Here is a 14,714-nt window from a genome sequence, read left to right as displayed (position 1 = left end):
TTATTTACAATATTCTGTAATGAATAAACCCCATTTCACTCAAAGTTAGGTGCATTAAAGAAAACAGAGAAAACAGAGATACTACTTTAAGGTAAATACTGTCATATCCAATGTTAAGATTTAGTTGTCTTACGAACATTCGTAAAGTTCTTATTTTGGCCAAGTTTATTGCTTCATTTACAGTATCAAAGTCAAGAGGTCAGGTTTTTTAAAGAGGAAGATAATATCTACTGTTTCCCAAAGACGGATTGTTTAGGTACCTACACATGGATTTGCAGAGCAGCCCTAGGCAGACTTTCATGACAAGCTCAGTCAGTACTTTCATTTCATTTATACAGAAGCACCGAGATGCAGTATAAAATAACTACAGTTATACTTTTTAACAATAGGCTTCAATCTGTTGTATTCCATTCATCCCTCACACCCAAATCTGCTTTTGACAGCAGCTGGAAATTAGCTAATCAATTTATCAGTACTACTAATCATAATAAAATTGCACATTGCATGGCCTTTGACCTGTTTGATCCTCCTGTGCCTTTGACTACCAGAGGAAATATCCCCAAAATTAAGGTACTTGAAAAGCAAGATAAATAGCAACTTTCTTCCTGACTCTGTCAATTTTTATTACTTCTCCAATTTATCACAGTCTTCGTCTATTAACTTCCACAAGTTGGTAATGAGTTTCATAATTAGTCGTCATGTAGGGCACTGGGATAACATGGTCATACACACCATCGTGTGTAGTAGTGTGGTAATACACTGAGGTCAGCAGGAATGAAGGAATAAGGCAGTCAAAATACAGAAGCTTTCAATCTGAGGCATTAGGCAACCAGTTTTATCAAGTATCCATTTCATAAAGCTCTGGAATTGCCATTGCTCCAAGGAGGTAAGAGAGGAGGATGTGCCAGTGGTATCAACGTGGCAACAGCACTGGTGCTACTGACCCAGAAAGAAAACGCTCCCCTGAGGAGATTTCTTCCAATTGCCTCACATAGTCTTACTCCACATATCGAACACAAAAAGCAACAAAGCAGCAGCCGATCAGTGACACCGTAGATGCCGAAATCACAGTGACTGCGCTCCCAGCAACACTAACCAAGAGCCCCAGGCCCACACCCAGAATGATCTGTGCCAGCTGGACCATGCAGGTGAGAGCAGCACAGTCAATGCCCTTCCCTCGCCCATGGTCTTGAGCTTGTTCCCCATCCTGCAGCTTCAGGCTCTGCAAATAAGCACAGAACATAACCCAGTGAAACGAGACAGTGCCAACAACTTGCAGCTCCCAGCCAATGCACTGTCGCGACCTCCATGTTCAGCATGACAGGCCAATAGCTCTGCTCCCTTCCATTTTTTTCTGCTGGTTGCACAGAGGTTATGGAATTTAGAGATTTTACAGGTGATCATCAATTTTCCAAGCATCCCTCAAATTGTCCCATTTCTCCCATTTGCATTTTTTCCCTCTCTTCCTTCTGTCAAGGAAAGAATCAGAACTTTATCAGGAAAGTTGGCTGTTTCCTTCAAGTTCAGGTCTGTTTGAGTGCTGCCAAACTGACATTTCACAGTACAGAACACCCTGTCATGAGTAATTTAGCTCCTACTCTCATCGTTGAAGCAGAGTCTCGAAGGAATGTTAAGATGAGTCATACTATGTCTTGCACACATACAGAGCATAATTTGTCATAATGGAGCACTGTGCTCTGAAGCTATGGCTCAGAGCACATAGAGGAGTTCAGTACTGAAATCTGAATGTAATGCTTTTATTGCTGGGGGAAAAAAAATAATCTGAAACCAAATGTTCAGAGGAGAACTCTTCTACACCATCAAAGACTTTTATCAGCTACTGATTACTTGTATATCTGCAGAGCAAAAGGCTTAATTTAGTATATATAAGCATCTTGTCTAAAAGCACCCTATGAAGGTGGTTAATCACTGGAACAGGCTGACCAGAGGAGAGACCAGAATCTCCATTCTTGGAAATACTCAAACCAGACTGGGCATGACCCTGGGCAACCTGCTCCAGGTGGCCCTGCTTCAACAAGGTACTTGGACCACAACACCTCTTGAAATTCCTTCCAAATTCAGTTGCTCTGTGATGCCTACCAGGAAGGAACTGTTCTGTTTTGTGGGAAAATTACGTGTTAGTTTCCATATTTTTGTTTTACTTGCATAGGCTGTTCACAGGGAGAAGGTTGAATTGTAATGAACAAGAGGTTTCCATGCTGTGGTGCTGTCTTCTGGTATCCACACACTTTTCATGAAGTCATTAAGCCATTAAGGTGCTATTTTGCGTTTTGTGAAAAAATCTACATTTACATTTTACATTTTACATTGCCTTTGAGCTGTCACCACACAAAACTCAAAAGTACTGGAGACACTCTCTTCCCAATCCATCAGGCAGAACTGAACTTGGATCCTAGGAAACAGCAGCACAGAACAGAAGTTCAAATAGCAGCACTTTAAAATCCAGCATATGATTTTGGTAGAATGCATAGTGAGGGGAAATGTCTGCTCTTTGTTCTAGAACAATACTGTCCTTTCACTTGAAGTATCTCCAACTTTAGGCATAATTTTTCTTTTTAAAGATATCTATTTTGCTGAGCAGTGCCCAGTGTTCCTTATGTGTCAGTAGTTCTGGCCACAATTTTCTGAACGTGTAAATGAATGTAATCTTGCATTTGATGTTTCCTCCTTATTTTTGCTATTCTGTACACTATAGAAGCTTTGAGATTCTATATCAGCTCTAACACAGATTTTTATATAATTTAATATGTCATAGCAATTACAACAATCGGTTGTCTTACAAACAACATTTGAATGTATTTGCCTATTATATATATAAAGTCTATTCACACTCTGTCAAATTTTATTATGCTTCTGTCCTGGAATAGCTCTGAATCAGAGCTAGACTGCAATTTTGCTTTTGCTCTCTCTTTCTCTGAGTTGGCTGGCTTGAGGTCAGGACTGTGACCTCACCCTAAACTGGGTTAATTCCCTGTCCTTTTTTCTCTTTTAAAAGCTCTTAATCGTGATAATTCTCTGCTGGAATGGAACAGGGAAATTAACTTATTAACTAATTAGGAATCAGACCTATGAAATATTTAACCACATTCAGAGATCTTTCTAGGATTCAATAGAATAATCAAGAATCTTCTTGCATTCATCATTAAGATGGTGATACTTCAAAGTTGCACAGAACAGGAGAAAATGTTTCCAAAGACTTGATCTAGTCCTGTGCTGATCTCAACCATGTCGCTATGTTTTTTTTCAATGGTTCAACATTCTCTTTATTAATTTCTTATTAAATGCCCCCAAATGTAACAAGAACTTTTCCTAAGTCCTCCCAGCTCTCCTTAACCCATCTTGTTTCCAGCTCTCTCACTAACTTAAGAGGCTTGAGAGAACTTTTTCATTAAAGAGCTCAACTCTTTAGAAGGCAAGAAGATCCTGCTGGGCTCAGTAACATGATATAAGGAATGCAAGCTTTTCCAGATATTCCTTGGAAATGGGATTTCATGCTGTGGAGGACCAGAAACCAATCCCAGACATTTAGAGAGAGAATCAGAATATGACATATAGTTTACCACTGAACTCTTCGCACTTGAAGTTAATATCCTTATTAGCTATTAGCTTTTGTAACACTTTGCAGTTAACTAAAAATTCTCCCAGCCTTTACAGTGTGGTTATTAACCTTAGGAACTCATAAGTCAGGTCCTCAAACTAATACCACAGGAAGGAAAGATGTAAGGAAGGTAGCACAAGTAGAGCCCTGCTATCTGCTTACTGCCCAAACACAAACTGTAATTGGCTTTTTTTCATCTGTGATGATAACTTATCTCACTGTTTGAAGAGTTTGGGACTTTAACCCACTCTGACAGAGACTTTCCATTCAGAACACGTCATCATAAATAGTTTGAAATGAAAAGTAAAAGCTGCTTACTAGTTCTATCCAGTTTTCTCCCCAAAGGAATATAACCTGATATAACTCTTACAGATATAAAATTGCTTTTCCTTAGACATTGAACTTACCTCTTCTTCCCTGTGATACTCTGCAATGAGGTGGAATGGCACGGTGTACAGTGTGCTGGACATGACACCAAAGAGGGAACACAGAGCCAGAGTGGAATAGACGTTGGGAAACAAGCCAATTAACCCAGTACCTAATCCAAAAAGTAGATATCCAGTGAAATACAGTCCCTTTAATCCTATGTATGGCAGAAGGATTTTCTGCAGGTCTGTGAAAAGAAAGTGAAAATGCTAGTAAGAACCCAAACAGGTCATGTTTCAACGTTTAAGGGGTTTCATTTTGTAAAATGCAATGAAGGAGAGAATCTTATTTATTTTGGAAATTGCCTTCAAATTATTGCAGGTATAAACTTGCCAAAGAATACTTGCTCTCTCTTATTCTGGCACAGCCAGCTCCAGAGAAGAAGCAGTTAACAATGGTTCTGGAAGAACTGCCCTCATTGACAACCTCAGACATTTCCGCTCTTTGATTATAATATGAACACTTGGCATCAACTTCTGTCTGAGCTGAGAAAGGCGCTACAAAAATGCCTGTGCTTAAGCTCCAAGGGGAAAAAGATTTCTCTCAAGCCTCTTTTAGATGCTCAGCTCAGCCCTTAAAATGCTACTCATTTGAGTTTTTGGATCAACTCATTTGAGTTTCTTTTAAAATCCTTGGTAAGAGCTGTGGTGGAATCTGTCTAGGGAACAGTGCTAGCATACTTACACACAATTTTGGAGAGCAAGGTTCATGCTTCTGGCAAGAACTTCTGCACTGTGAAAAAGTTATTTTATGAGGAATGCAGATGGGGAGAGGCCATCAGAGGGACTGTTGAGAATACAGCTACAGCACTGCTAAGTGAAAAAGCATCTCAGAATGATGCCCGTGGTATCCATTTAAGTCTGACATTTAGCTGCAGGATGATTTTCAGTGTTCAAGGTCAGTTCACATTCAGAACAATGCCTTATTCCCAAAGTGACCTCTCCTCACGTGGTCAGGAACTATTCACGTTGAGATACTAGTTTATAATAACAATGAGAATGTAACTTTCCTCTAAGTTTTAAAGGGGAAAAAACCCAGTTCATTTGGTATCACTACATTTGGTTTTTTACACAATGGCAAATAGCGAACAGTTTGGACATTGTTTCAAAACACAGTGTTAGAGCACATTCCTGGGTACTTACAACAATAGACTGATGAAGAAATTGCATTGATGCACAGCCCCCAGCATCCCACCTCAACTCCTGCTTTGTAGGTGAGGTAAAGTGTGGAGTTATGAGGTGCGTAAGGATTACCCTTGTATACAACCTGAAAAAGACCACAAAGATCACAAAAGGCAAGGATGGACTGCATGCAGTACCTTCTTACAGAAACGTGGTACCCAACACAGGGCCTTATCTCTGATAGGGCCTTATCACTGATAATTTGCACCCAGGAAGTCTGTGAAGCAATGCCCTAACTATTCCTTTACAGTTCTGCAGGTTTCACTTCTCCCACATTCTCACATCCCAAGGTCCTCTTCATTTATTAACCTCTGCATTTTCCTGGGCTGTCCACCCTGCACCGACTTGTTAGGTTTTTTTCCTTTGTGTGTTCTCTACTTCCCATTCTCCTCCTCTTTCCAATTCTGCCTTCTTGCCTTAGCCTTTCTCTCCTTAATTTATCTACAATTAATTTTGTTGTTTTCTCTTGCAGGCTTACCCCAACATGCTGCTTTTTCTACCCAGTAATTGTCTTATTCAATCCTCATCTAGGCAAGCAAAACTTTTCCTTTTAGTTGTTCATATACACATATGAACATGTTTGTATACAGGTAATAGGCAATGAAATGGGAGTACTGTGTGGGAACCACAGGGGGAAAAAAAATGGCAATGAGAGGATTTGTTCCAAGACCACGTTTATATCTGGAAGAGAGGAGGCAAACAGGGTCATAAGGGCAACAATCATTGGCAGAGACGTATAGTCTTACTTCCTGGGAATGGAGTGGCAAAGAGGTGCACTGGGTATCATGAAGGCACAGAATTGCTGTCAGATGGGACTAAGTTTAAAGAGGTATGGCAGGGACAGCCAAATTAGAGGTGACAAGAGCCTTGAGCTAGCAAGTAGCTTGCTGTATGCAAAGAGCTTCAGTGCAGGTAAGCAGCCGTGTGCAGACAGTGCTCAGGCACTGGAATAAAGACAGCTGCATCCAGGCAATGTCAACATCACTCTAGTTAGGAGCAGCTCTGAAAGCAGAGCAGAGAATGGACGTATTTGGAACAGCTCTGAGGGCTTCATTTGAAACAGTTAAACAGCTACAAATAGTCTTACAGATACTAAAAAGATTTCCTCCAAGATCCAACAGATTCTCGCTCAGAAAGCCTGTACAAAACTCTTATTCAGCCATCCAGATACAACTGGCTCTGGCACCACTGCCATTTCCTCAGGATTTTAACACTGTTTCATTTCTTTTTGGTGGAGGAGGAGATGCTAAGAGGAAGGAAAACTGAGAGGATTTTATGCTTTTACCTGTCCCATGAAATCCGTGAAGAAGAGCATGTTGGACAGGAAAGCCATCCATCCAAAGAGGTGGCTCACACACAGGTAGCGATAATGAGATGGCATGTTTAAAAGTGTCCTCAAGAGTGATTTAAGGGTCATCCGGCTTTGATCCTAAAAGCAAGTATTCAACAATAATACTGTATTATTGCCCTGAGGCTAATAAAATATCTGGCAGCAAATGAAGAAGGCCTTAGCATCTTTAGCATCTTTTCATTGCTAAACTTTCAAAGTTTTTAATTTGCTGTTGCTCAGAGAGGTTGCTTGAGTACTGAATGTCCTCCACTATACATTTAATTTGTAGAGCCATTGCCTAATAAAGTCATCTAAAAGATTCACAGTCTCTGGGAGAGCTGGGGTACATCAGCAAAGATGTAATATTTCTTGCTGTTGTAATCAGTAGGGTTATTATTTACTTGGGGAACCAAGTAATAATGTTCTGCCAAAACAGATTCAGTGGAGTTTCAAAAATCCAAAACCAGAAACAAAAGTAATTTCTTCATGGAGACAGTCATCTTTTTGTTAAAAATTTAAAGCTGACACAGAAAAAATAAAACTCAAAATGCTTCACGAGAATTCAAAAGTTATCAGTTGTAGAATACAGCACTTCTGAGACCTCATTCCCATTCCCTTCTGTGGGCTAAATTCCCTAGACTACTTCACCTCTTCTGTTGTACCATTACAATGAGATTTCCACCATATACCGTCCTTCCCTCCACGGAGCAGGGAAAGACTGTCATACACAACAGGAGAGGAGGCACCACTCAAGGTCCTAGCACACAGAGACCATGAGCTCCAGCATCTACTCATCCCATGAAAGAAAAAACTCGTTTCAAAATCAAAACATTTTTGGTGCTGGTTAAGAAATCCCACTGATGGGGAAAACTAACATTTCTCACCACCTCCAATGCCCCACCTGACCTCTTTCTTCCTTGTCCAAGTCCTGTGCCCCAAAACTCTCTTTTTCAGTCACATTAATCAGATAATTTGTATCACTCGATATTTTTTAGTACTGTAGGTGTGCTTGATGTTTGGCATGTGCCCAAGAAACAGTTCTTATTGCTTTAAAGCTCTCACATGGTGCTTTGCTTTTAAAGAAAGCATGATGAACACTTCCAATTTCATCTGTGATGTTTGGAGGCAACAGTGTTGGGACAGACAGTGAGGGAGGCTGTATGGTCATGAAATGTAGAAGAACTGTAAAAGTCATGCTCATTACTGGAAAGCTGACTTTTTTCTTCACTTTTCTGTAAGATAATTACATTTTTTCCTTCTTTGAATGTTCTGCTTAGTTCTCACAGTTCTGCTTTCCTTTGAAATAGGTTGTGCTGCAAGCTACTTTATGAATAATCACCACATATTATAAAGTTGGAAAATCCTTAGCTCCAGTGGAGGATTTTAATCCTCACAGGAATGCCAAAATTCAAATTGCTGACTTTCACCTTGAACCACACATTGTCCAAATCCCTTGGAATTTCTCTTGGCTTCACTGTCTCTTTTAAAAAAGGTAAGATTTCTATTCTTCTACAGCTATTTAAAAAAAAACAAAAATCCACCTTGCCTCATTAGTGCTGCTTCAGGGATAATTGCTATTGATTGACTTGGCTTGTGTAATTTATTTGACTCTTCCACACAGTTTCTTAAAACAGCCCTTCCAATGAAAGTCTTAAGCTCGGGAAACTACAAAGGGCACTGCTGGAGTTACAAAGAACAGTTTGACAGCTAAACAGAAATGTCTGCTTTCTATTTAGGTATTTTAGTGTGGAGATAGAAATGTCTAGTGAGCGCATTCAATACAAACCAACACACAAACCTTGCTCTAATGTAAAGGATGTACTGAAGTTTGACTCCCTTTTAAGTTCCTTATCCTTCAAAAGCTCACAATACCCAAACATATTCTCTATAAAATCTCTGCTACTCAAGGCCTAAGATCATTTGTAAGGATAATGAGGAATCAATATGATTTGGGTTTTATGACAGTAGATTTGAGTAATTTGGCACCAAACTAAAGAACAAAAGACAAATCACTTTGGATGTCTGTTCATACTGTAGCAGGTCAAATCTGATTAATAATCATGGTAGCTATTAGCATGTATGAGCACAGCCCCTAATTTAGGAGATATAAGGCCGTGATGACTGCAGCAAAAAAAAAAAAAGAGAGATTCAGAAAAACAGGAAACCAAACCATTTCTCCAAGGAAGCAATTACAGTAATGAATGAACTCATAAAACATGAGCCACAAGAGATGAACCACGAAGGCAGTAAGTGTCTAGAATTTATACATGCCCAGGCACATCAAAGAAACATGAGACAGATCAAAGCACAATGAGCTTCTCACAAGTTGTCCAGTTAAAAATATAAAGAAGAAAGCAGTAGCACAAACCTGCCTACAGTGCACACCAGAGATTCACCTCAGGTGTCTGGATATTACTGTTTCAATGGAATCAGTTCTTGACAAGATAGAAGCTAACCTAATCCACAGTCTGTTGCCCTTGCTTTCACTGAACCTGTTCTCTCTTCTTCATTTACTTTCCTTTTTTACAGGCCACATGGGCCAAGCATCAGCATCTCTGAGAATTTAGTCAGGGTGAACAGTGCTGGTGAAGGATGCTGGCTGCTCAAGTTGGCCTATGGTCAGCAAACAGGGACAGCATCACAGCATGCTAACCATATACTCTTGACAAACTGCTGCTTTGCTGTCTGCCCATCTCTGTGTTTGACTGGTGTTCTTATCAGCCAATGTTCATCTTTTATTCTGCCTTTTTGTTGTATCTGGTGTAATAATATTTTTCTTCAGGTTAGGAATACCAAGTGCTATTATAATGCAAATGATAAAATCACAGAAGATAACAAATCACTTTTTCTTTGTAGCTTAAACATGAATTTATGTTCCTAACTTATAACTGTCTTCACATTCTCAGGGGGTTTTTTACCTGATTTATCAAGACTTGAATCAGACATAGACAGACATAATGCCAATAAATCAGAAGTGAAATTAAAACCAACACATAACAGTTTCACTACTTATCGCTACACTAGGAGCCAAATGTATACATTAGCCTTTGCTGACTTAGAGTGCCATCAAAGTGCAGTGAGGATTCCTAGCACTAAAAGCGTTAACACACATGTAAAAACTATTGTCTTTTTGCAAGAACATTCTAGAAATGTGCTCTACAGATAATTTCCTATTTGCTTTAGACTGAAGCAATCTCTCATAAAATGAAGCAGAAACCAAATGACAGTGATGACAGTAATTGCAATTGTCTCCCACCTGAAAGTTCTGCCAAAGAAACAGTTATGACATCACTTCAAAATAAACCTAAAACTCTGTGAGGAAGCACTGCTGTAGGAGCAGCAGTTTTAAACACATTAGTACTGTCAATACGTCCTCAGTGAAATGTTTATTAGACCAGCGAACAAACACTTCATGTGCATTAGGCATGAAAGTGTGTGAACTTCAGTGGGAGCTGCAGATTTACTCCAAAGATTAATGGCCTATAGTCCCTGTCCACAATTTGAAGTTAATTCCATCAGGACCATAGGGCAAAGTAGACCCTCTTGGCAAAATTCACATGAAGTGGATATCGAGAGACTGACTCGGAGCAGAAACCTGAATGTGTTTCTCCCTCATCCCTGCCGATAGCTCAAAGCGTCAAGACTAGTTTGTCTCATCCCTTTTGCTGGAAATACTTTATACATTTAAAAAGATTAAAGAAAGCAGGCTTTCTCCTGACCTTGTATCCCAATGGAGGATTCTTTTTCTTTGTATAAGAAAGGGCTCCATTCCAAACAGCATTAGCCAATTAAAGGTTCTCCAAGGATAAAATGGTATAGCTTACAAAGCCATCTCTGCACTTACCTCTGTACATGATGTAGCAGCACATTTCCCTGGTTCAGCTCCAGCCTTTGTTTCAATACATGTTGATTTTAAGCAACCATTTTTTATTTCCTCTTCTATGGACCTGTATTTATAGGATTCAGTCACTTCCAACAGGAACTTTGTCTCTTCGTTTTCATATCTGAGCGGGACTTCAGGAATACTGTGCAGGTGCACGATAAGGCAGATTAGGAAAACCAAGGCTGCGAAGAAAAAGATCACCTGGAATTCTGATGCCATTGCATAGCCTAGTACAGTGTGGCCCCAGTCCACAGCACCTGTCAGGTAACCCAGGGATCCTCCCAAACCTACAGGAGTGGGAAGAAAAGTGAAAAAAGATCTACTGTCATTGGTAAGGTAAACAAACAGTACTCAACACCCTGGATGTGTGTTCCCCCCTAGATATAAGTGAATAATGCCTCCAGATATTAATCACAAGAAATGGAAATACTGGGCTAATTACATACACATGCAGTTATTAAACATCTCCTGAAAAATCTCCTCACTTCTGGTGGACAGAGCTCTCGAAAAAATGCCTGGGCATGTAGCAACATCGGCCTCCATCTCTTTTCTTGACTCTTTGAGGCTTTATTTTCTTTCAAACGGTAATACTGAATAAAATCCTACTGACATGAGGTTTTTAAAACCTCACAGAAAAAACAAACCCTTTAAAAATTATATCTATAGTTTAGACTTTGTAAACAATATATTTTACATTGCTGAATCTAAACAGAAGTACTGTCTTTATGTGAAAACGTTAAAAAAAAAGGAAAGAAACCCAAAAACATTGTTTTGGAGTTACCAAAATCCAAGTATCTCACCACTTGTAAAAGAAAACAAGAAGGACCAAATACAATCATGTAGTTCTGTTTCCTGATTTTCTGAGAGAAGTTGGGCTTGTAAGACAAGAATGCTACCTGTGCCTTGAAATTAGTAAAACCAGCATCCAGTACAGGCTTTATGTAGTTTTCTCTTTATGTTCTTAGTGTACACAGTTTCAGAAGCACAAGTGCACACTGTTATATGCAGGACTGCACTCTACTCTGGTAGGTAGAGTGCAGTCCTTGGGAGGGCTACAGAACCCCTATCAAGGAAGGATTTCAAGACCAGGCTAAGTACCCCTTGGGAAGGGTTAAGATGCCAATGATCTTGCTATGGAGGGCAGAAGGGGCTGGACCAGATAATGCAACCTCTTCCAGTCTTATTTTGTGTGATTTGTACCACATCCTGTTTCACAGCTCGGTACACAAATGAAAGGTCCAAATTTGGAACTCCAACCTTTTTACTACCATCCAAGGAAAAAAACACAACCAAAAGGCAAGAATACACATTCAGGCTCACTGTCCTCTCTGCCCAAACAACTGATTGTTAAAAGTGTTATCTCTCAGTTTCTAATGGATAATACTGATTTCATTCCTGTGTGGCTTTAAGGTCCTCTTATCATTTGTGCTCCTGGGCAAAGCTATTTTGCATGTCCAAAACTGGCCTGTTGTCGATAGCTACTGCACCTCCCTACTTGACGAGAGCAGCTGACAGTGAACCTGTGTGCCTCTGCTCTACATATGGCCCGGTAGCTAGAAAACTGCATCAACACAGATTTCACGACTTCTTGCCCAATCTGCTTTTTGTCTAGTCCTTTTCACAGTGACTGGTCTCAGACATGTCTGGAAGTTCCTCACGATTCACATGACAGGCACACAAGTGCCTCATGTGTCTTCCCTGCACATTTGCTCAGCTAATGTGGTGCAGAAAGTTTCCTTCTGTAATTCAGCAATGTTTCAAACATGTATAAAGACAAATTAAGGTCTTACTTTATTTGCAAGAGGCTGGATTGAACCACTTATTTTATGGATGCTATGAAGCTCTGAATTTTATGCAGAGCTCCTGTTTCTACACAGGAAGACAGCACACACTGGAGCACGGCTGAAGAATGGAAATCAACTATTCTGGTTTGTGCAGCTCTTGCTCTATGTCACTTGCCAAGCCAAAAAATTTTATTTTTACGTGCTATGGCAAGGAAACAAGTTATATCCCTTAATTTTTGCTTCATTAAAACCTTGGGAAAAAAATCCACAGTAAGAATAAACACTACTTCACTTTTTAAAGCTTCTTACTTAAATCACAGCTATGTTGTCCTAAATGTTTGTGCCCGCAGCCCGCTGCAGCAGAATCCTTGCAGTAGCAATCACAAGTTGCTGTTCTCTGGGGCAGTGAAAACCCAGCAACAAAAGGCTCGTGACTGTGGCGCGGAATCAGATGATCAGTTCATTCAAGATTAGAAACACAGTGAGGATAAAATCCACACAATTACCTTCCCCTCCTTTGAGACGCAGGGAAGAAAAGAAGGGATCTCAGTACCTGTAAAGAGGGCATGGTAGTGCAGACCCTTCTCTTTATCCTGATGAGAGCAGACATCAAATAAATATGCTTTGATGGGACCATCAATAAAATCAGCTGCAAAATCAAAAAGCACCACTCCCAGCATGGTAAGGACTATTGCCCATGTCCGCTTCTTGTCTCTCTCACTGATGAAAGCTACAAAAAGAAAAACACCCTCATTCTGACAGCAACAGTGCCATGTTCTGCAAAACCACATTTTATCTTTCCTGCTACCTCCAAATCTAAGCAATGCTTAGCTATGCAAGAGAGAGCAGCCATACCAGAATCACATCACAGAAACGGGATGACTGAGTCTGTGTGGTGAGTCCGTGCTGGGCTGTCTTACTGTCTTGAAGACAGTCCAGAGCAGTTCCAAGCTCCACGATCAAGAACACCATCAGTCTTACTCCTTCACACCTCCGCAGCCTCCTCTGGTAGCCTAACACACATGCATATTGTAGTACGTTTTTTGTTTATTCTATTTGTCCCACTCTTCTGTTGTTTTAGATAGTTGAAGAGTTGACTGCAACACCTCTTTCTGGGCATCATTCAACACCACTAAAATCCAGGAAGAGAGAATAAATCAGTCCATAAAAACACATAACTCCCCCCTCTATCAGGAGAGCAACAACTTTCCCTCAGTAATGTGAGAAGTCACATCTCAAGATGAAATATAACAGTATCTGGGGATGCCACTTCTATTTGACTTTGCACATTCCAGGTGCAACATCGTTTCCAAGGAGTTGCGGATTTCTATTGTTCACCAGCCTAACACAGTCCAGAGTCAAGCCAGTGTTGCAGTAATTAAAGATATATTTTTTGAATGCTCATCCATCTAAAACAGGGATTAACAGTTTGGACGTCTAGTGAATCATGCAAAACAATTTAAATCATTTAACTTCACATGGTAGAGTTTAGTTTGTAAAAACTTCTCTGGGCCCAAGCAGTGCTCTACTTGTAGGAACTGATCAGGTAACCACACCAACATGCAACATGCAAATCACATGCAGAGACTACAGAACTCTGTGTACAGAGCACATAACATGCAGTGTTAGGACTGAAGGTACATGATTTTGGTGTTTCTCAGCTCCTGCAATGCAACTGAGTTAACACAATATACAAAGTTAACAGTCAATTTTAGCAGGGGATAAAAAGGTAAACTTTCTTTGCAATTCAAAATGCTAGGATGAGTTTTGTCTGTCAGTACAGCATACGCTCCTCACTCACCTGAGATGATCACGTCCCCATTGAGGTACAAAGCCATGCCTACCAGCATTATGATGCCCAGACCCAGAATGTAAGGTCGTCTCCTGCCCCAGCTAGAGGTGCAGTGATCACTGGCTGAACCTACCACGGGTTGCAGCAAGAAGCCCAGGATAGGGCTGATGAGCCACACCAGGCTGTAGAGGTTCCTGGGCAGCCCTACACTGAGCAGCACTGGCGTGACAAAGGCAGCCTCCACGGCATAGCAGAACTCCCGGCCGAACATGGCCATGCTGTGCATGACCAGCCTTCCCACCGCCCGCTGCCTTGGCACCACCGCTCCCGTCCTTGTCACGGATTGCAGTACAGCCTCCTTCTGCCCCGTGCTGTCCGTGTCAGCCTTGGCCAGCTCAGAAGGGGGTGCAGGAGCCTCATGGAAGCTCTCCTTCGGTAAGGTCATCGCTCCGGCTATTCGCAGCGCTCGGGCAACTCGGCTCTGCTGGCCGTGGCTGACATGGAGCCCGGATCATATGCTGGGTGGGATCAGTCTGTGCTGGGGGAGGGACTCACATACTTTCATGGCTCTGCGATCACAAGTTATGCAAGGAAGGGGGCGGGGAAGTGTATCTTAATGTTAGCAGACCTGAGCTCTTGGGCATCTGCAAAGCTCGCAGTTACCCACAACCAAAGAGCATACATCACATGGGCGCAGTG

At 40.9% G+C, this 14,714-nt stretch overlaps 1 protein-coding gene across 2 annotated transcripts; it reads right to left on the bottom strand.

Annotated features, from left to right (window-relative positions):
• Positions 1-997: 997 nt before the first annotated feature.
• Positions 998-14,460, bottom strand: SLC45A2 (solute carrier family 45 member 2). Of its 2 annotated transcripts, none has more exons than XM_010208541.1 (7): positions 14,025-14,460; positions 12,777-12,953; positions 10,401-10,726; positions 6,512-6,655; positions 5,188-5,311; positions 4,027-4,232; positions 998-1,222 (listed from the first exon to the last, which is right to left on the bottom strand). In XM_010208541.1, exons 1-7 carry the CDS (start codon positions 14,458-14,460, stop codon positions 998-1,000), a joined length of 1,638 nt encoding a protein of 545 aa, XP_010206843.1. The 2 variants fall into 2 exon arrangements, with proteins under 2 accessions (XP_010206843.1, XP_061874782.1); XM_062018798.1 differs by having other exon boundaries at positions 10,419-10,726.
• Between the last annotated feature and the right edge of the window lie 254 nt (positions 14,461-14,714).

The sequence above is a fragment of the Colius striatus genome, chromosome Z (assembly GCF_028858725.1).
Source record: "Colius striatus isolate bColStr4 chromosome Z, bColStr4.1.hap1, whole genome shotgun sequence".
Lineage (NCBI taxonomy): Eukaryota > Metazoa > Chordata > Aves > Coliiformes > Coliidae > Colius > Colius striatus.
The sequence above is the reverse complement of the archived record's forward strand: the minus strand, read 5'-3'. Positions and strand labels throughout refer to the sequence as shown.

Coding starts and splice junctions, on each gene's coding strand:
- SLC45A2 (XM_010208541.1), bottom strand. CDS start 14,460: ATGACCTTACCGAAGGAGAGCTTCCATGAGGCTCCTGCACCCCCTTCT. Junction 6,656..10,400: donor CTGCTACATCATGTACAGAG/GTAAGTGCAGAG, acceptor ACTTGCTTTTAG/GATCAAAGCCGGATGACCCT. Junction 4,233..5,187: donor TTCTTCATCAGTCTATTGTT/GTAAGTACCCAG, acceptor TTCTTTTCACAG/ACCTGCAGAAAATCCTTCTG.